At 39.9% G+C, this 23040-nt stretch overlaps 1 protein-coding gene across 1 annotated transcript in view; it reads left to right on the forward strand.

Moving 5' to 3' along the window:
* Nucleotides 1-23040, forward strand: part of tenm2a (teneurin transmembrane protein 2a) — a 256251-nt gene that overhangs the window by 230761 nt on the left and 2450 nt on the right. The window contains 20 exon segments of the mRNA XM_028458813.1: nucleotides 2773-2892; nucleotides 4218-4479; nucleotides 4762-5029; nucleotides 6758-6901; nucleotides 8153-8402; nucleotides 8730-8750; nucleotides 8845-9074; nucleotides 11130-11284; nucleotides 11565-11666; nucleotides 11919-12092; nucleotides 12209-12846; nucleotides 13809-13984; nucleotides 16866-17101; nucleotides 17170-17466; nucleotides 17695-18252; nucleotides 19298-19567; nucleotides 19708-20118; nucleotides 21342-21452; nucleotides 21555-21822; nucleotides 22865-22995. Of these exon segments, the coding sequence (XP_028314614.1) occupies nucleotides 2773-2892; nucleotides 4218-4479; nucleotides 4762-5029; nucleotides 6758-6901; nucleotides 8153-8402; nucleotides 8730-8750; nucleotides 8845-9074; nucleotides 11130-11284; nucleotides 11565-11666; nucleotides 11919-12092; nucleotides 12209-12846; nucleotides 13809-13984; nucleotides 16866-17101; nucleotides 17170-17466; nucleotides 17695-18252; nucleotides 19298-19567; nucleotides 19708-20118; nucleotides 21342-21452; nucleotides 21555-21822; nucleotides 22865-22995 (4822 nt within the window).

The raw sequence follows: 23040 nt of genomic DNA on the forward strand, positions 1-23040 counted from the left end.
ATCAAACTAAGTGGGTGGGACTCAGCATTATTCTGCCCTCCTTCCCGTAGAGGGAGTCAGTGTTCTTCCCCCAGTCCAGTTTATTGTCAATCACCTGTCCCAGGTATTTGTACTCCTCCATAATGTCCACACTGACCCCCTGGATGGAGACAGGGCTGACCGGCCTCTTGGTTCTCCGCAGGTCCACAATCAGTTAGTCTTTGTCACATTGAGCTGTAGACGGTTCAGCTCACTCCATGTGACAAAGCTGACCACAGCAGCCCTGTACTCCACCTAGTCCCCCTCCCTGGTACAGCCATCAACTGCAGAGTCATCCAAGAGCTTCTGGAGATGACAGGTCTCGGTGCAGTAGTTGAAGTCTGTGATGTAGGTGGTGAAGAGGAAGTGAGAGAGGACAGTCCCTTGAAGGGCCCTGATGTTGCTGACCACTTGGTCAGACACACAGGCGTACATACTGTGGTCTGCCAGTTAAGTAGTCCACAATCCAGGATACAAGGGAGGAGTTAACCTGCATCTCTGTCAGCTTCTCACCCAGTAGTGCCGGACAGCTGGTGTTAAAAGTAGTGGAAAAGTAGAAAAACATGACTCTCACAGTGCTCACCAGCTTGTCGAGGTGAGAGTAGACGCGGTTGAGCAGGAAGGTGATGGTGTCCTCAACTCCAACCTTAGGCTGGTTGGCGAACTGTAGCGGGTCCAGGTGTGGTCTGACAGATGGTTGGAGGATGAGTATCTCCAGGGTCTTCATGATGTGGGAGGACAAAGCAACCGGTCAGAAGTCCTTGGAACCACTGGGATGTGGTGTCTTTGGAACAGGAACCAGTGAGGATTGAAGATGTGCTGTAATATTCCACAGAGCTGGGGAGCACAAGCCTTCAGTACTCTGGGGCTGACACCATCAGGTCCTGCTGCTCTGCCAGCATGGAGCTTCACCAGTTGCCTTTTGGGGTCTTCAATAAAATCACTAACATAATAATAATGCTTTTGCTAAACTGTAAATCAAGCCTTAAGCTCAACAGAAATATACTTTTGATTAAATTAAACAAATAACAAAACCTTCTGTAGTTCTTAAATGTAATTTGTATTTCATTTGAGATTTTTCAGTATTTTAAAGTCTTGAAATAACGACGCCAATAGATGTCTTGAATAAGGCTGAAGCTAATTAGCATGAGCAACAGCCAAGCACCACTTTTCAAGTTGTCTGATGACAGCTTTTACTGAGCAAAAAGCTGAAATTTGGCCTGGTGGCCATCGCCTCTGCTTGATTTATTTGAGGTGAGGTTTCCAAGTTGACAGTATTTATCAGTGCTGCAGATTTATTAGTTACGCTTGGATTGCTGCCTCAGCGGCCAAAGTTCTCCTTCTGACAGAGAGTAGACGAGCAGTTTGCACTTTAGCTACACTAGTTGACTTTGTCAGAAAGCACTTATTTTAGGACTATCCAGGTGAAAACGACCCTTGTAAGGAAAGGTACGGTGAGCATGAGCATTTTGTCCAACCTGTCTTATATATCACAATCATTTAAGTGGTGTAATGATCTCTGATTTTTTGCAGTAAAGCCACATTATCAACATTCATATCAGCATTTAGAATAATAACCAATCTGAGCTTTAATACAGGAAAGAAGAAAGGGTTTGTGTCGTTGTTGTTGTTTTGTGTATTTTGGAGTCATTATTTAAAACCGTTTTTGGTCATTTTAAGTGTTTTTGGAGTAATTTTGTGTATTTATCTTTTATTTTATGTTTTTGTCATTTTGTATGTTTTTCTGGGGTTTTTTTGTGTATATTTGTAGTCGTCTTTGGTGTTTCTAGAGTAGTTTTGTGTATTTTTCAGTGATTTTGGGAGCCTTTTCTTGGGGTTTCACAAATTTAAACTGCGGACCGCATACGGCCCCCGGGCCGCCAGTTGCCCATGTCTGCCTTTGGCTGTAGGTGGTCTTATTGTCATTCGTCGTGCTGAAGTGTGTCATTGTTCCAACACAGGATTTAATCACTCAGTCAACTCAGATTATTGAGGAACCTCACAGATCTAACTATTTCAAAAACTCAAAGCCCAGTGGAATTGAAATGAAAAACAAAAAGTTTTTGTTTTGAATTTATACATCAGTGTTCTGAGAAAATCTGAGAAAAGGGCAACTAACACAGAGTAAAAGTTGGACATGTAAGATTATACATGTATAACATAATTGTATGCGATTGCTTGTTACCACTTTTTCTGAAGGTTCGACTTGTTCACCATAGAAAACATCCTATCTTTAGACACAGTATCACACTTGTGAAAAATACTTAAGAATCATCTGCAGATCTCGCCAAGACCTCAACAAATCCCAAAGCCAAATCCAGACGAGCCAAGATTCCCAGTAGCTTTAACAGAGCTGTGAAACTCTGTCCTGGGTGATGATGATTTACCCTTTCATATACTTACACATGCCAAAATTCAATGATTTAATGGAAAATTCTCATCAAAGTGAAATTTAAAATTTTTGCTCAAAGCGCATCAACATTGCAGGATACAACCACTCGAATGCATGCACACACACATTAAACTGCTCCGCTGTCATGGTTTGTTTACATGATTGATGCCAGTTAGTCTTGATGGTGGGGGTTGCTGATTGTTTCTAATTAATGACTGGTGCAAGAGCAGAACCTTAATCAATGGGCAGATTGGATGATTGAAGGATGGGGAGATTAATCAAATCGGATGATGGATGTGTAGAAGAGTTGGCTTGGTGATTGACATTCGCTCCCTTTCTCTGTCTCTTCTGTCTTCTTCCAGTTTGGCATCTCTAATCCGTGGTCAGGTGTTGACTACAGATGGGACTCCATTGGTGGGGGTGAACGTGTCTTTTGTCAACTATCCCCATTACGGATACACGCTGACGCGGCAGGATGGAATGTATGTACACAGCACATCCTATTTATTTGGAAAACCACCTCACCACATGACATTTAGGATTAGATTGGATTAGATTAGATTAGATTAGATTAGATTAGATTAGATTAGATTAGATTAGATTAGATCAGATTAGATTAGATCAGATTAGATTAGGACACTTGTTTTATTTGAGGTTAGTGTTGCTGCCTTATAGGAAGTATCCCCTGGGTCTTAAACCAGACAAGAAGATATTACATGTTCTCCCTGTGGATTACTGACAACCTGAGATATACTGAGATACGATCTAGCATCTCTTGGTCTTTTTAGGATGTATAGTAATTATCCTATAATAGTGCAAAATTAGGTTAAAAAGAAAATCCCTGGATTAAAGCAGAAGCTTCATGTGAATTACCATGTAGTTACTGATGTTTTCACACACACATGATGAAGTGGGTTTTTTTTTATTATCATAACTTAAATGGCAATGTACATTTTTTAATAAATAAAAAGCCTTCCTTTCATGAATTCATCTCACACGTCTCTGTATTTCCTTTACAGGAATAACACCTTCTGGAGAGTTTGCCTGTTTTGATTTGATTTGTTCTGTCTAACTTCCTTTTTCACAAGTTCTAATAATTTTTAGTCTGGCTGACACCCGTAATGTGCTGTTTCAAAGTGTGATTCATTGGATTTCAGTCTGCCCTTCACTCATGAAACATGCCGTTTTGTCTTGTATTCCTCAATCAGCCTTCTGCTCACAACAATGGTTTCTTGCAGCTTTTTTTTTTTCTTCCAGTAAAGGTCTAAACTTCTTACACCATTGTAATTGACCTTGTTTTTCAGAGGCAGTTCCCAGCTTCTGATGCTCTGGTTCTCATTTTTTATCTTGTTTAGTGCAATTTTCTTCTAGCTGACTACAGCAGTTTCACACACTCAACTGCTCCTGCAATTTCCTGTAAAAATGAGGCAGTTTTCTATGTGACCCTGGTCTCCTCTGATCGTTTACCTAAAGCTGTTAATGGTGATTTAGTGACCAAATATTAAATGATACTGTCCAATAATATCTCTTATTTGAAGTGTTTTTGATCATTGCTTGATTCATATTGCAGATAATATTGATGTCTATGGTGGCCTTCATGATGCATCAGCTTGTTGTGTGTTTTAAAGGTGTAAATCTCATAAACAATGATGTTGTGACCTTTATTTCAGGTGATTGTTGTTGCATTACACTTAAGGATACAAAGCACATTTTATGTAGAAGAAGCAGACAAAAAAAAATGATTCATCCACCACACCACTCCACCTATGTACCTCATTCCACATGCCTTTCTCGCAAACCTTTTCAGGTTTGACCTGATAGCTAACGGTGGCGCGTCACTGACTCTGCGGTTCGAGCGTGCCCCCTTCCTGAGCCAGGAGCGCACCATATGGCTGCCCTGGAGCCAGTTTTATGCTATGGACACACTGGTGCTTAAGACAGAAGAGAACACGATCCCAGGCTGTGACCTGAGCGGCTTCGTCAGGCCTGATCCTCTTGTGATTGCATCCCCTCTCTCCTCCTTCTTCAGTTCCAAGCCAGGGGAGAAACCCATCATACCGGAGACTCAGGTGCAGTACCGCTGACCTCTGGCAGACGGCTAATATTTCCTTCTGGTTGCCTTGCTTCTCTTTCCACTCTCCTATGTGTCTATCTTTTATAGCACTCTTCCTCCTCCTACTGCTTCCATAGTCCCCTCTCTCGTTCCCTCTTACCTATTTCTTTATTTCATCCATTGTTTTTTTCCTGCATTTCTTGTCCTTCAGCCATCAGTGGAAGCGTGACCCCCATTTCTCTCTGTCTCTTTAATCCTTCTAATCCCCACTTCCTGTCCTTCTCTCTTTATCTTCCAGGTGCTGCATGAGCAAATCGAGGTGCCTGGCTCCACATTAAAGCTGTGCTACATCAGCTCCAGGACGCAGGGCTACCGCTCCCTGCTCAAGGTGACCATGACTCCAGCAGTGGTGTCAATGGGTCTACTAAAGGTCCACCTGATGGTTGCAGTAGAGGGCCACCTGTTTCAGAAGTGGTTCCACGCCTCGCCGAACTTGGCTTACACCTACATCTGGGATAAGACGGATGCTTACGGGCAAAGAGTCTACGGCCTTTCTCGAGCTGTTGGTGAGTGCGAGGAATGGATGGAGGAGAAGTTATGCTTGTAGGCAAGGACCATTTTTCTCCCAGCCTTTTGCTCACTGAATACATTAGACACTCTACCAGTAAGATAGCGTAAGCTATGACAGAGAAGGAGAGAGGCTAATTAGGAAGCCTTGAGGCGAGATAATACACCAGAATTTAAACTTGGATCCACTTTGCAGTATGGCCACAGTAAAGTGCTTTCTTCCCTACATCTATTTTTCATTGAAGCTGCGTTTGGTTCAGTCAGCGAGCCGTAACTGTGATGAAGGGTTATTAGCCATCAGGGCGAGTTAGCAGTTTACTACTGGAGTGGCAAGCAGGAGTCCAAGGGAGCCTCGGTGCCATTACATTCTGCTGTCACAGTCGCTCACAGATGCTGTCAGCCAAACAATGCTGTCAGGCTGGGGATGCAGTGGACATTGTAGAATGAACATAGACTCAAATTATAGGGAACATGCTGTTTTGAAATATAGCAATAACTCAAATAGGCAAGGCTGACTTCAATTTGCGTCTTCCAACATTCTGAGAACATATAAATGTCTATTTAGAGATTAGCAATCAGGTTAAGAGTCATGCTGTTTGGAATAAAGCTAAATAAAGGCTGGGAGCAGCAGAAGATGATGCTTAAACACAACTTTGTTTTTTTCTTTTTTTTTGTACAAAAATGGGAAAAAAATGCCCCTGTTAAGGGGGGAGATGCAACTTCCTCTGTAGTAAATGGATAAAATACAATTTGTATCTGTACGAACACCAACTTTTATGTTTAAAAAAGCCCTAGAACTCAGTTACTACCCTTAACACAGAGGTTCCCAACCTTTTATCGGTCGTGACCCCATTTTGATATCACAATTCATGTTTATTAAAGTGTGTCACAAATGCAGAGTAGCCAGGCAAGTGCCCCACCACCACCACAGATATTTTTATACTGCATTTTATTTGAACTAGATTTATATTTGGGAACGTTTAAGTATAGGATACAGTTATTTGATATACTGTGTATGTATATATATATGTATATATATATATATATATATATATATATATATATATAGTGTGTGATGTGTATTAAAAAAATATTAATAATAAAAATAATTTAAAAAAATTTGATTTTAATCAGTTTTGACATGTTTTAACAGCTGAATATTGTTCTTACAGACTTCATTTATTTTATTGACAATAAAAACTCCCTTTGTTCACCACTTGCGTTCTTTTATCACATAGTAAGTTGTGCCCATATTCATATTTATAGTAGAACCTGCGTGCATGAGGTGAAAACACCCGATTTAATATTATATCTATTAATCACACAGTACATTCATTTTGATCAGTCGGTTGAACACATATCCTTGCTTGAGGCATGAACTTTTCATTAGCAGAGGTTTCAGTATTGCCTAAAGGTTGAAAGGCCTACAGGGCAACTTTTCCAATTAACACAAGTTTTAATTGATTAAGTTGTACATAAGCGCGTTAGCAAGGTGTCAGTGCGGGTTGGAGTGCATGTGCTAACTAGCTTCTTGGGGTATCACACTTTCCACAGCGTAAATTAATTTAGGGAAAGGGCTTTTTTCATATGCTTTCACCTGCAGTCAAATCTTTCACAGTTGTTTTCTATATATATATAGATATATATATATATATATATATATATATATATATATTTATTTCACTCGCTAAATTTGTCTTATCAACTCTGCCCGTTTCTACCTGTAGTGTCGGTGGGCTACGAGTACGAATCGTGTGCCAGTCTGATCCTGTGGGAAAAGAGGACAGCCATTCTCCAAGGCTATGAATTGGATCCCACCAATTTGGGAGGCTGGTCGCTTGATAAACACCACATCCTCAACACACGCAGTGGTACGTATGACGGAGACATGTGCTCAGGTTTTTATAGCTTTAAACCTTTTTTTTTTTTTTTAAACCTATGGGGTGCATTTTAGTATGTTTTCCATGCATTTCAGGTTGACTTTTACGTATTTCACACAACCTGCTATTGTGTTTCCTGTGTTTCACATGGAACGGGCAGGCACATCTTCACCTGATTTCCACAGGAAGAGCATGTGTTGTCTCACCTAGTCGTAACCCCCTCTTCAATTAGAATAGTACAAAAAATAAATAGGCAGCAGTTTTCAAAGTTGCGAGAGGGATCACACGTGTGCAAATACTTTCCCTTCATAATGAGAGAACTGCATATTTACATTTCTGCAGTCGAAAGCCACACTTCAACAGGGTTGGGGTTGTTTACATTTTTGAATTACAATGACATCTTCAATTATACATGTTCAATTACAACTACTTTGACCAGCATTTTTTCCAATTACAATTACAAATAATTTCTTCCTGAAAATCAATCACAATTAAGTTCTCAATACTAAAGTTCAATTACAATTAATCATTATTATTAAGCCTTTAATAAATAAGCCCATAAAATGTAAACTTCCTCTGTTAGCTTTCTGTTAGCATTTCAGTTTTGACCCATGTCTTAAATCAGCTTTAAAATACACTAAAAAAAACATTATCCATCATCCAATTTGTTTTTCATCTCTTGGTTACCTTGTTAGGCTTCCTAATCAATGAAAATATTGGTATTAATATTTATTATGTGACCGTCTGAGCCTTTTTTCTGTCAGTATACTACTAGATTTATTCTTTTTTAAATGGTAAAATGATCATCAAGAGAACTAACAGTTAAACTTGATATGAAACACATTCTACTAATTGTTAACTACATACAGTAGGCCTTTATGTAAACCTTACAACTATAACATGGTTCCCCAGTTTGATGTTTCATTAAATTGTAAGTCACAATTTTTATTGAGTTTCCATGACAATTACAATTCAATTCAATTCAATTCAACTTCATTTGTAGAGCGCAATATACAACAAAGTTATCTCAATGCGTTTATCAATTCCATCCATCCATTTTCTGACCCGCTTGCTCCTTTTTCAAGGCTGCAGTGCCAATTACAATTACAAAGTCAGTTATCTGAACTCAATCTCAACTATCAATTACGCAATTACAATTATAATTAACCCCAACCCTGCTTCATAAGAACCATGACGCTTTATTATTATCGGTCAACCTGTGTGTGTTTATGTCTCATGCAGGCATCCTTCACAAAGGCAGTGGAGAGAACTTTTTTGTGACAGAGCAACCACCTGTAATCACCAGCATTATGGGAAATGGTCGAAGGCGCAGTATCTCCTGTCCCAGCTGTAACGGTCTCGCAGATGGCAACAAGCTTCTGGCACCAGTAGCCTTAGCAATGGGCGTCGACGGCAGCCTCTACGTCGGAGACCTCAACTTCATCCGCCGAGTGTACCCGTCTATGAATGTAACCAGCATCCTGGAACTGAGGTAAGGCCTGAAACACTTTTTAGAAAACATAAGAAAGGACAGTTTTCTGTGGATGTCTGGTGTGTAAGTGATAGAATTAGGGCTTATAAGCAGGAGAGAAAACAGAGAGAGGAAAAGATGTTTTCAGCTCATATCTAACACTAGGTAAAAGAAGTGAGGTGAGACATGAGGGACATCCAGAAACAGGAAGAATTATGTCTTCTATGATATACACTCCAGGATGTTTTTGCACATATTTAAATCTTGCTTTAACACCATCACCAATGTGTGCTGCTCTCTGCAGTTTGTGTAAATTAACATTTGTTTCCTTTTACTTTCTTCTTAAAGGAACAAAGACTTCAGACACAGGTAAGATCATCATCAAATCCTAAACACATTTCAAATATAGAACATGTAAAAATAGTAACATCATGAAATCTTCTCCTTTTTTTTGCCGTCTCAGTAATAACCCAACCCATAAGTACTTCCTGGCAGTGGATCCGGTGTCTGGGGCCCTGTTCATCTCTGACACCAACTCCAGGAGGATTTACCGAGTTCGTTCTTTATCAGGAGGGCGGCTGCTATCGGACAACGCAGAGGTGGTGGCGGGGACGGGCGAGCAGTGCCTGCCTTTTGATGAACGCTGCGGCGATGGCGGTAAAGCCACTGAAGCCACTCTTATGAGTCCCAAAGGTGAGCCATGAAAAGGGGAGACGCAATTAAGGTAGTCGAATGAAGCATGCTTTACGGTTATTATTATTTTTTTTATTCTGCTGTTTATTTATAATGATTACTCAAAGCATGAATGAAATTCTTAATGTCACTGGTTCTCGTGAAATTTTTCTTCCCCCCTCACTTTTCCTTTTTAACTACTCCATGCCTTAAACTGATTCATCTGTCATTACTGAAAATAGGCAGGACTGAGACAGAAGGAGGTTAAAAAACCAGGTTAATGTTGACCTTATTATGGGAATGAAATTGCGGATTAATGGATCTTAGAACACGGTGGCACAAAACTGTCAAAGATGTCAAACTGTCATAATTCTTGTTGTACAAGCATTAATGCTGATGTTGGCATCCTTATAGTCACACACACACACACACACACACACACACACACACACACACACACACACACACACACACACACACACACACACACACACACGAGTGAAAAAGAGAGAAGATAAGTCTCTGATTTCTTTTTATCCATCAGCCCGCTAACATCAGCAAGTCCTCCCTATGCCTGTACCCACTTCTATTTTCTTTCCCTCTTCCAACTTGGTGCTGCTCACACTATCCACTCCATCTGCTGTTATACATCTCTGTGAAACTAACAGTTATTTTGGGGAGCAGTTGCCTTGAAAAATCACACCTCTCTGAATGCCTGCTGCCTACAAACCCGACAAGGCTGACACCGCCCTGCGAGTAAAAGGAAAAGAGCTACAAACAAACAAAATGCAGAAAGGCAGTGATTACCAACTAAAACTCACTGTGGATGAATAAGGGATGTCATGCTAGTCTATCAGCCTGCAGTTTGCAGTTGCCCTCCAAGAGGAGCTGAGCTGCAGGATGACTCGTCCTAAAATCCACCCTTCAACAATTCATTGCCCATTCTATCACCGTGTTCCCTCGCATCCCATGAAGCATCAAGCAGTTCAGCTGCCAGGGATGCCATTTCCTTCCACTGGCATTTAATCGACCTAAAAGTGTTGAGTCGTGTCTCACTTTTCATCAGCACCCCAAATGACATTCAGAAATAAAACCCTTTAAGGATTCACCACAAGCCGTAAACTCAAAGAAGTACCTGGTTCCCCTCATCTGCCCCTACGGTTGTAGCAAAAGGCTTTGTTTCTAGCCTCCCTTACTATTGTACCTACATCTTCTGTATGTTATCAGTTTAGAAACAACCAAGCTCCACAGCATCAAACATGATCGGCTTCCCCCACCAAATCAGACACATTTGAATAACAAAGTCCTTCAGACTAGGGGTGGGAACCGCTGGGTTCCTCACGATACGATACGATACGCAATATAAAGCTCACGATAACGATTATCTCACAATATGATGATACTGCGATTTTCGATATATTGGTCACAAATCAATCTACGATAATCTATGACATAAGAAAAAAAAAGATTAAGTGAAAAAATACAAATGAGCTCTGAAGGACAATACATTGAAAAAGTGTCCTATGAACAGTGACACTATTGTAGTGAAACATTTCTGTAACTACGTGTCAACATACCAATGTAAACGAATAAGTATCTCCAATAGTGCTTTCTGTAAACAAAAAATAGGGTCTTTCTTACCAGTGACACCGTTATAGAACAATATTCCAGTAAACAATATATTGGTTCCTTCAACGGTGACAACATTTCTGTGAAGACCTACCTGTGCATTTTAGTGAAAAAGCAGAGAAGATTTTGGGAGAAAAAAAACAATAATAAAAAAATGTAAAAATAAAAAAATCAATACTTAGCGGGAGCATATCGATAATCGATCGTGCGGAAAAATTGTCACACTCCTAATTCAGACTCCCATTTAAGACACACCTCACGCTAAGCTAAAGAAGAGCTGCTCAGAACAAAAGGCCTTTGCCGATCAGGCTGATCATGTTGATCAGTTGAACATGTTCTTATTTTTATGTGAATCAGTTTGTACAGAATGATCTTTGTGAAGGAGATCGAATTGTGGAAATAGGTTTCCTATAGAAACAACAATTAGCTTGTACTTTTCTCTAACAGGTATAGCAGTGGATAAAAATGGGTTGATGTACTTTGTGGACGCCACCATGATACGAAAAGTGGACCAGAATGGCATTATCTCGACTTTGCTGGGCGCCAACGACCTGACCGCTGTGCGACCATTGAGCTGTGACAGCAGCATGGATGTCAGCCAGGTGGGCGAGACTGACAAAGACACAAAATGCTTGATGTGTGTGAGAGAAGATGGTGGGAGAGAAGAATTTAGTGCTGAGCCAAGATGACACTGTGGACATGAGCCAGCCAGCAGGTCAGAGTGGGAATGATTCAGAGAGAGATCATAGAGTCAGTTGGTAAATTAATTACTTGAAAGAAAATGAACTTTGTTGCAGTCACTTAGAAAAATGAAGCGAAGACTTGATGAACCTTGGCTTTATTTCAAGCACATGGATGCATTAACTCTCTCTGCCTCACCAGGTTCGTCTCGAGTGGCCAACAGACTTAGCGGTGAACCCAATGGACAACTCGCTCTATGTCCTGGAGAACAATGTGATCTTACGCATCACTGAGAACCACCAGGTTTGTACCCAAAGCGTGGGTTGAATATGCACCATTAGGATTGGACGATTTTCTCAAAACAGAAATAAAATAAAAATTCTATCAAAGATTTCTTCAAGTTCTTCAGAAGTAACAATTCAAATGAATACATTTGTCATTTTCTATTGACTTTGTGACTTATGGGAATGTTTTTTTTTATAGCGCAATATGTAGCCATGACTAACAATTCTCCTCTTTGTGGAAATACTCATCATTCTCTACTGTCTTTCAAAGGTGAGCATTATAGCTGGAAGACCGATGCATTGCCAAGTGCCAGGCATTGACTACAGCCTCAGTAAACTTGCTATCCACGCTGCTTTGGAGAGTGCCACAGCCATTGCCCTGTCCCACACTGGTATCCTGTACATTGCTGAGACCGATGAGAAAAAGATCAACCGAGTTAGACAGGTATGAAATGAAGTCATAGTGAGTGTGGCTGTTTGCTATCTGGCTGTTGGGGAAGTTGCTGCCCCCAAAGTCTCATCCCTAAACCAGTTTTCTTTTTCTGTCCTGTTTTTTGTTAGGTGAGCACTAATGGAGAAATCTCTCTCTTGGCTGGCGTTGCCTCCGACTGCGACTGCAAAAATGATGTCAACTGCAACTGCTTTTACGGGGACGAAGGCTATGCTCCTGATGGCGGCTTGAACTCGCCCACTTCATTGGCTGTGTCTCACGATGGAACATTGTTCATCGCAGACCTCAACAATATACGAATTCGAGCCGTGCGAGCAAACCGACCGAGCCCTGCCGTCTCCAACGTGGGCTACATTGGGTCTGCGCAGTATGAAGTTGCATCACCAAGGGAACAGGAGCTGTATGTGTTTACCGGCGAGGGCCTTCATATCCAAACCATTAGCTTAGTGACTGGTGAACCACTGTTTAACTTCACCTATGGACCTGATGGAGAGCTAAACACATTGGTGGACAATTGCAACAATACTGTTAAAGTGAGGAGGGATGCTTCAGGACAAGGAGCAGGCGCTGGCCTTCTCCGGCTGGTGCTGTTGCCTGAAAACCAAGTGGTGACCCTTGGATTGGACCCCACAGGAGGGCTGCGTAGTGTATCTGCCTTTGGCCAAGAGGTGGCTCTGATGGGCTACAGTGGCAACACAGGCCTTCTGGCCACTAAAGCTGATGAGACTGGCTGGACCACATTCTATCAGTAAGTGTGTGAATTGGAACTTGTCTTTTAGCGCAGTGGCTCTCAAACTATTTTGGCTCAAGTACCCCCTTTCTCTTATTTCTGAATCCAAGTACTGCCTTTTAAGGCTGAAAATCATTTTAAATTTTTTTGAAGGGGACATTAAATAGTCAAATTTTAAAGAGCAATTCCGGGGGGACATGAAAATAAAGGCTATACATTTTATAATTGAACTATATGTTAAACTAAAGCTGAAGAAAACGCAAACCTTTACACAAATTATAAAGTGCAAACGAATATGCAACAAAACATATTACAATATACAAAGCTTTAGTAAATAAAAATGTTTTGGCTTGTTTACTGACCTATATTATTTTTGTATTTGTGTTTACGATGTGATTTTTTTCTGGGTGAGACACAACCTCTGCCCCCTTTGTCCAACTAGAGCATTTTGCTCAGAATTTTGCTGTGAACAAACGACAATAGAGCATAATTTTAAAGAATTTCATTTTATAAATAAGCAGAATGAAAGATTTATTTCTATGGTTTTTATCTGGTGTGGGACCAAGTCTGACCCTTTTGTTTTTAGTTCATGTTCTAATCAAGATAATTTCCATCATCATCTTTATTACGTTTATCATTTTAACCAAAATAACCATTATAAAACCCCATATTTGTAATACTTTTTTTGTTAATGGCCCGCTCTCTCTCAAGTACCCCCTGTAGTGCCATTGCGTACCCCGTTTGAGAAACACTGTTCTACTGTGTGCGTGTGCTTCCTGCTTTTCAAATGGTGCACTGCTGCCCCCTTGTGTTAGCTCATTAACGCTTCAGTCACTTTGTTTGACAGTAATAGTTGGTTTTCTCTCTGACTTTGTGAGTTTGTTTCATTGCATAGTCATGTTGCAAAAATTGTATGTGGCCTACATTAGAATCTATATTGTCCTTGCTAACCTTTCTTAATGCAATCTCCTATCTTCAAGGTATGACAGCGAGGGTCGTCTGACCAATGTCACCTACCCCACGGGCATGGTGACAAGTCTACATCGCGAAATTGAACGCTCCATCAACATCGACATTGAGAGCTCCAGCAGGGACGACGACGTCACCGTCATCACCAACCTGTCCTCCGTGGAGGCCTCGTACACCGTGGTACAAGGTACGGACTCACTTCGCATTGGTGCGGCGTGAACGGGCGCAGAAAAGGGATCGGGCCTTAAATGTTGCTCATCAGACTGCAGCTATTTGAACAGAGGTGATGAGTGTTGGTTCCAAGTCATCAGTATAAGCCAAACAAATTAAAAGTCAAGATAGATAGCGGTTATTAATTAGGTGGAGAAGCTTTACGCCACCGTGAAAAAGTTTATTTACATATCAGGTCTTCAGTGAATCTTCACACAGACTTCAGACTTGCTTCATCTCAGTATTCAAAAACAGGAACTCTGTGTGACTGTGAATATGCAACCCATCGACTCTGATTGAAAGCCTTGTAATTTTCACTCAGTTACGTGCATGCTCCAGGAGATTAATATCCGTCCCCAACCCACACAGACGCATCTCTCACCGCCTCTCATGGAGTAAAATTACCATCATATAGTTGTTAATCCCAGCTGGGATCGTCCTGCTTTTGAATATCACCTCAGTAAATTTCATTAACTCGTGTAGAGTGAACCCTCTTCATCCCTCAAGCTTTCCATTTCTCACACATACACACGCATTATGACTTACAAATACAGCTCTTAACCAGTTTCCATGAACACTCAGCTTTGTTTGGTTTATTTAGACAGAAAGAAAAGATGAAGCAGAATTGTCTCCCTTGCCTTGACCAGTGTGACTAGGTATTCAGTGATTCGTCGGTGTTGCGGTAGAAGAGTTATTCACAGAGATGTAAGTCATTTAAGGTCTAGGCAGCACTGTGTGTATTTCAGCACAACTCTCTGCTGACATACTCACTTAACCATCTCCCTCACTTTCTGCTCTTTCTCGCTCTCTTCATTAACTCCTGCACAGCGAATTCTCCTCGGCCCTCAAGCTCCCATTTCACCCTCTCTCTCCTTCCCTCTCTGTATCCATCTCTCTCTCATTTCTGTTTTATTACAAGGCCGTTCAGACAGTCGGGCAGATTTATTTAAAGGCTGTTGGTGCCAAGTCAATGGAAAAAGCTTTGCTTGTCTGTTTGAGGCATTGTTAAAATGTGCCTGGAGCTTTATTACAAATTGGTGTTATGGATTACTGTCATTTATAACTGGAATTCAGAGGAAAAGCCACCTGATCCTCTCACCTTTTGAAAATGAGATATCAAAAAGGGCCCCTAACTGTATCTTTTCTGATATCTCAAAGTTGAAAACAATTTAATCTCACTTCTAATCGCTTCTTTGAGTTTAAGACACAGGTTTTTAGACACGAGAGGAAAAAAAGTGAGCCTCAGCTTAAGGCAGGGGCTTATCTCTTCTTTTCTTTCTTATGAACTGCTTAGAGTGGCTGTTTTTATTTAGAACATTTTGAAGTTTGCACTAAGGACAAGGAGGGATTTCATTAGTGAATCTCTAATACTATTTTCTTCAATCGGGTAATGGTTTGTTGCTGCCGGTGATCAGCTGATTGGCTGCATGCATGAATCCTTTAAGTATCACAGACTTAGCAAAATCCTTTTGTCGAACACGTGTCAATTTTCTCTGGCACAGAAACAATCGATAAAGTATAAATATGCTGCCCCTTTGCATATAAAATACTAACTTTATTTATTTCTGAGTAAATATATGGTAAATTATGTGTTATATATTTACGGAAGCCCTAAAGGGCCTTGCTTTCATACATTTTCCGTTTTCCCGTGATAATAACTTAATTTTCTTGAGATCTCGAGATAACAAAACAATAGTGTAGTATGATAAATCATTGCAGGAAACATCATTCAGTGTAACAATGTCAGAGGAGCACACGGACACGATAAATATCGAATATTCAATAAGTGTGATCATGCATAGCAACGTGACCAAATTCATACTACAACTCTTATTTTGCTAAAATACCCTTTTGTATATTTTTGATGATATGTATATTATATTGATTATTTTTTGTCATTTGTTTTGTTTTTTTCAATAACTTTTTAAAAAATACATTTTCAAAATGAGAGGAAAAACACTTTGAGGATTTTTATTTAAATATATATATCATAACGGTTAGAATGAGACATTATTTGGGTCTTTCTAACTTTAAGTTCTCCTGATGCTCTAGATATATTTCCCATTATCACGGGAAAACAAAGTGTGGTTTTCTCGAGATCTCAAGAAAATTAAGTCATTATCACGGGAAAATGGAAAGAAAAAAAATGTATGAAAGCATGGCCCTTTTGGGCTACCGTATATATATATATCTTATATCATGTATATTATTTTGATCATTTAAAGGTGCTGAAAGGTATTAGGTGTTTTATACTGGATGATTGTTCCTACTAGTTGAAATAATTAGCAAGGATGTATAGTAATCTGACAATGTTTTTCCTTGTACTTAATTATTATTATAGAAAAGATTTTTGTCTGATAATTTGTCCCTGAAAATAGAGCTGGGCGATATTTGATGTAGATCTCGATATTTTTAACTCAATAGAATTTTACCAGAAAGACAATTCTGGGTTAAATTTGCTGATGCAAAATGCCACACATGCACCTTTATCAACAAACAGCTGCACAATATGTGTCACTTTTGCCCTTTTCTCCTATAAGAGACAGCATGTGTGAGTGAGTCGATCTGACTTGTTTTCATGCCGTTCTGAGAAATAATGATAGCACAGACTCCTAAATCGAGAATTGTAATTTTTAAAAATAAGCTATAAAAGAAAAATATATTGATATAGGCGATAATGTAATTTTCTATATTGTTATTATGTTAGTCGTTATCAATACAGTTTACTGTAATATTAATACTTACTCAGAGGGTTATACGGTCTCTGAGGGGTTCAGCTTATGTATCTGTACATTTTCTTTGGGAAATGCAGTCCTCTCTCTGGTTCTTATACCAGCTTTTTTTGTCTCCTCCTGAAGATCAAGTAAGGAACAGCTACCAGCTGTGTAACAATGGGACACTAAGAGTGATGTACGCTAATGGAATGGGCATCAGCTTCCACACGGAGCCCCACATCCTGGCAGGGTCTGTCAGTCCTACCATTGGGAGAAGAAACATCACCCTACCCACAGACAATGGCCTTAACTCCATTGAGTGGCGGCTGCGTAAAGAGCAGGCCAAGGGCAAGATTACCGTATTTGGAAGGAAGCTAAGAGTAAGTAAGAACACCACTTTTTAGTTTTTCTTCAGTAGAAAAGTCACTAACGCTTTTGTTGCTCTCAGGCTCATGGGCGCAATCTACTCTCTATTGACTTTGATCGCACAACTCGCACGGAGAAGATCTATGATGATCACCGCAAGTTCACCCTGCGGATCATGTATGATCTTCAGGGTCGTCCGTCCATGTGGCTGCCCAGCAGCAGCCTGGCTGTGGTCAATGTGTCCTATTCCACCAATGGCCAGCTCGTTGGGCTGCAGAGAGGCAGCATGAGCGAAAAGACAGAGTTTGACCCACAGGGACGCATTCTGTCCCGCTCTTTTGTGGATGGAAAGGTGTGGAGCTACAGCTACCTCGATAAAGTAAGTACATTCATCTAGAGTGTTGTCATTCAAGAAACATATTTCACCCAGGATAGCAAACTCATTTGATTTGTGGAACTGGGTAAAATAATACATCATTTTTATGGTTATGATGGTTTGGATTTATAAGGCTTGAGCAAATTACTCCTGGTGCTATTTTACAGAAGACAAGTCACCTATTGATAATGTTATGATGTTAATTCGTATTTCACTTCTCTCTGCTTTCAGTCCATGGTGCTGCTCCTGCAGAGTCAAAGACAGTATGTCTTTGAGTTTGACGCTTCAGGTCGGGTCACAGCTGTCACCATGCCCAGCGTGGCTCGGCACACCATGTACACACACGTGTCGGTTGGCTACATCCGCAACATCTACAACCCTCCAGAGAGCAATGCCTCCATTATCCACGATTTCTGCGAGGACGGCAAACCCCAGGCCATGCATTACCTGGGCACTGGCCGGCGTGTCCTCTACAAATACGGCAAGCTGGCAAAGCTGTCAGAGATTGTGTACGACAGCACTGCTGTTACCTTTGGGTACGACGAGACAGCCGGCGTGCTGAAGATGGTCAACCTGCAGAGCGGGGGCTTTTCATGCACGATTCGCTATCGCAAAATGGGCCCTCTGATTGACAAGCAGATCTATCGCTTCAGTGAGGAGGGAATGGTCAACGCCAGGTTTGACTACACCTACCACGACAACAGCTTTCGCATTGCCAGCATGAAGCCAGTCATCAGTGAGACACCACTTCCTGTTGATCTTTACCGATACGACGAGATCTCTGGAAAGGTAAAGACCACATACTGTGTGCACATGCCAAAGAAAACTAAATTCAAAAACGTGCTATGACAATGTATTTGGTTAAAAACAATTTGTCACAGTCAAGAAATTCCCTTCTTATAAATTAGCTATTTTATCCCACACCTAAAATCACAACAAAACACTACATCACAAAATAAAAACTATGGCTTTGAATCAATGCAATCCTTTAGAATTAACCCCTTACAGATCAGCAGAGGTGTAAAGAGTACTTGATTGAAATTGTACTTAAGTACAAGTAAATCATACATGAAACACTCAAGTACAAGTAAAAAGTAGCTCAATTAAATAGTACTCAAAGTAAAAGTTATTAGTTTCTTTCAACGGCCACGTTTCTTTTTGGTAATAAATGTTGCCACGGTTCCCATGCATACAGTAAACATCTCAAGTATATTGTTAAAAAAGGAAGAGACCAAATCTTGCACAATTAAAATTTTTAACTTTTAAATAAAATAACACCAATGATTTCAATTCAAATTTTAAAAAAATTATCCAACTCTAAGTATAGCTACATTTATGAACTCTAAAACGGAGAAAAAACTTGGTATGCTATGAAGTGATGCATCTGATTGTTGCCTGGTCATTTCATTTTTTGTAGTTTCATAATGTCCGTTGATCATTTTAAATAAAAAATAATAATAATTTACATACTTTACTTCTTTTGAAATGTACTTACAGTAAGTACAAATAAAATTACTGATTTAGAAGTATACTTTAAAAAGTACCCATAAAAGCAACTCAATTACAGTAACATGAGTACTTTCACCTCTGCAGATTAGCCAGCATTTGGAAAAAAGTAATTCATACTTTTGTTATTTTAGTGTTTTAGATTTATGTTTTAAGACTATCGGAGATCCTTACGGTTGATACATAGCACAATATATTAATTATTGCTTTGGGTCTTCACAGACTTTAGAAACACTAGCTACAATATCTGAAAATGCAGTAACATTTATGTTTGTGTATCTTGATGTCATCTAAATCTTTTCTTTTAACTGTATTTTCCTTCCTGTAGGTGGAGCACTTTGGAAAGTTTGGCGTCATTTACTACGAGATCAATCAAATCATAACCACGGCCGTCATGACGCTGACTAAACACTTTGACACCCACGGTCGCATTAAGGAGGTTCAGTACGAGATCTTCCGTTCGCTTATGTACTGGATGACAGTGCAGTATGACAGCATGGGACGGGTGGTAAAGAGAGAGCTCAAGATCGGGCCTTATGCCAACACCACTCAGTACCGCTATGACTATGATGGAGATGGACAGCTCACCGGCGTCAAGGTGAGTTTTCAGGGACAGAAATTGAAGGCTTTGTCCACGACGCTGTAGGCTACGTGAACTATTACACCTTCTGTTGTCAAAGCCTAACTGTGTTAATACAACAGTGAATAAAATAGTATATATCTTCTTGTTTTTTCCAGGTGAATGACTGGTCTACTTGGCGCTACAGCTATGACCTGAATGGTAACCTCCACCTTCTGAATCCTGGAAACAGTGCTCGTATCTTGCCTCTCCGCTATGATCTCAGAGACCGTATCACACGCCTGGGAGATGTCCAGTATCGCCTGGACGAGGACGGCTTCCTTAGCCAACGCGGTTCTGACGTCTTTGACTATAACTCGAAAGGGCAACTCCTGCGGGCCTACAACAGAGGTCCTGGCGGCTGGAGCGTGGTGTACCACTACGACGGGCTGGGCCGCAGGGTGTCCACCAGGAACAGCCTGGGGCAGCACCTTCAGTTCTTCTACGCAGACCTCAACCATCCCACCCGGGTGACACACATCTTCAATCACTCTAGTTCTGACATTTCGTCGCTCTACTATGACCTGCAGGTAGGTGTGATACTGCAGGGAAGTGTCATGTCTGCCATTAGGGGTTGGGAGACTTATTTTCAAACAAACATGAGATGGTGATCAGGCGACTTTCCATGTGTTTTGCAAAGGTGCAATTTGATTGCATGTTTAATTCATAATTAAAGGTGATGGTATTGTCTGATGGTAACTTCTGCTTTTCAAGTGATTTTATTGGTCAAGAAAGAAGGTACATTTTCATTAAAACCGTAAACAAGAAAGACGAATAACACGAATACTATTTTATACTGTATCCCACCTTTTCTTATCCAATGCATATAAAACTTTCTAAAAAAAAAAAATTAAAAAGGGCAAAAACAAAAAAGGTGAGAATCCAAATTGAGGGCTTGTATTGTTTGTTTTTTGTTTTGTTTTTTTTTTGGGGGGGGGGGGTATTCTCACTGTAAAGCAGTAGATCATAATTAATCACTGTCTTATTTCAACAAAAGCCTCACCTGTCCATTTAGTCAGTAAACTTGTTTTTTTTTACCCTTATAAATAGTGAATGTTGAATACTCTTAGATGGAATACTAGGATACTTGATATTGTTACATTGATAAAAAAAATAAAAATCTGGTGATGTAATAAATCTTTAAGTAAAAAAAAAAATATACCAAGAAAGCAATAGTGACATCAAATGTGTATCATAGGTACTGCAACCAAACCTTAGCACCTTCCTGAGAGTTGTGGAAATATTGACGGTTATAAGAACTTCAAGTCTATCTAATTTTTCTTACAAATGAAACATTTCAAGAGTGGGGGAAGTCGTATTAGAGATAGATGCTTAATTTCCATGGAAACATGATGTGATGGGGAAGTGAGCTTCATATTTGCACTGATGTTCACGTCCATGAATTATGGATGACAGGAGCGAGCTTGGAAGGTGATAAGGCTCATGTTGAAAGAAGTTTATTATTATAGCCAGAAGGAGCTTGAACACATACAAATTATTTATCCACTGAAAATATATTATCCTGATTTGAGACTAAAATCTTGTTTCTTTTGGAAAAACGTTTTAATATATATGTATTTATTATTAATATTATTTGTAGTGTGAGGAGTATCAAAAGCAAAAGATAATATACAGGTTTTTACAGTGTAACTATTAGTTTATTTATGTGTTATTGGTCTGTGATGATATATTGTTTTCTGGTTTATTATTGTACATTCCCACAGTAGTGATTTACCTTTTCTCTCTCTCATAGGGCCATCTCTTTGCCATGGAGGTGAGCAGTGGAGAGGAATACTACATAGCGTCTGATAACACAGGCACACCACTGGCAGTCTTCAGCAGTAATGGGCAGATGATCAAACAGGTAATAATCACCTAATGAGCGAAACATTTCACCTAATCCAACAAAAGTCTGACCCGTTTTTTTTTTTTTAACCAACTACCCTACTTGACTGGTGTATCTCAGGTGCAGTACACAGCCTACGGTGAAGTCTACCTGGACTCTAACCCAGAGTTTGTGCTGGTGGTTGGTTTCCATGGGGGTCTCTATGATCCGTTGACTAAGCTGGTTCACTTCACTCAGCGGGACTACGACGTCCTGGCCGGACGGTGGACCTCACCCGATTACAGCATCTGGCCCAAAATTGGAAAAGATCCTGCGCCGTTTAATTTGTACATGTTCAAGAACAACAACCCACTGAGCGACATGCTGGACATCAAAAACTATGTCACAGGTACATATTTAACCATATATAACTGTCAGTTACTCAGTTTAACACCGTTAACTTTGTTGGAGGATTATTCAGAGATATTTAATGTTTTACAATTGGTTAAAAAACTGATATGAATTCAACGCTGAGATTGTAATAGCCAAAATTTCCACAGAAGATGTGGACGAGTCATTTCTTCGTTCAACAGAAAGGTGTAAAGACCTTGATATAGAATTTAGTTTATAAACTTACTTTTGCATTTTGTTGTAGTGTTTACTGATAATCAAGTTCAGAAGGATATTTTGGATGAATGTGCTTTAGGATAGAATTTAAGTAGTATCCTTATTAAAGAAACATGTACACTGTAGGATTCCTAGCAAAAACAGTACAAATAATCACTTTGTCATTGTTGTGTGTGGAACTACACTTTAATGCTTATAGCTGAATAAATGACATTCATTGTAAACTATTCCTATCATCCTATTATTACCTCCACCGAGGAGTTAATATTTTCACTGATGTTTATTTTTATGCTTGTCAGTCTGTCAGCAGAATTCTATCAAAAGTACTGAACAGATTTTGACAAAATTTGAATCAAAAATAGCTCTTAGGCAATGGAAAATTCCATCATTTTTTGGAGGGAATCCAGATTAAATATACTGTTTCTGGATCTGTTTGAAAAATCAAAAACTGCCTATCTCTCATCATATCTTGGATCATAATTGACCGATCTTAATGAAATTTGACTCAGTCATGTTAGGTTGGTTCCTCAATTGCTCCACCGAGTTTCATTCCATCAGATCCAAATTGCACATTTAATCACAATTGTTTAACAAAAAACGTGGGTGCCTATAAATTTGGGCCCAGTGTATCGTTATTAATGGTGATAGACATTTTTTTACAAGCCTTGAAAGTGTGAGTTATCATGGTACCATGATCGGGATCATTGCCGATATCTGGCAAAGAGGATATTTGGCTTTTGTCTGAGGTTTGCGCTCTCTGCGTGCTCTTGTTTTGTTATTACTTTGTGTGACAAAATGTTGAAGTAAGATCTCTGCTGTTGCAGATGTGAAGAGTTGGCTGGTCATGTTTGGCTTCCAGCTCAGTAACATAATCCCTGGGTTCCCAAGACACTCGCTCTACTTTGTGGAGCCACCCTACGAGCTGCTGGCCACCCAGAACTGTGAGAATGGGCAGGTATGGTTATATTGAACTTGATACCAAATTGGTAGTTTTTAGTGA

Source organism: Gouania willdenowi, chromosome 10 (genome assembly GCF_900634775.1).
Source record: "Gouania willdenowi chromosome 10, fGouWil2.1, whole genome shotgun sequence".
NCBI lineage: Eukaryota > Metazoa > Chordata > Actinopteri > Blenniiformes > Gobiesocidae > Gouania > Gouania willdenowi.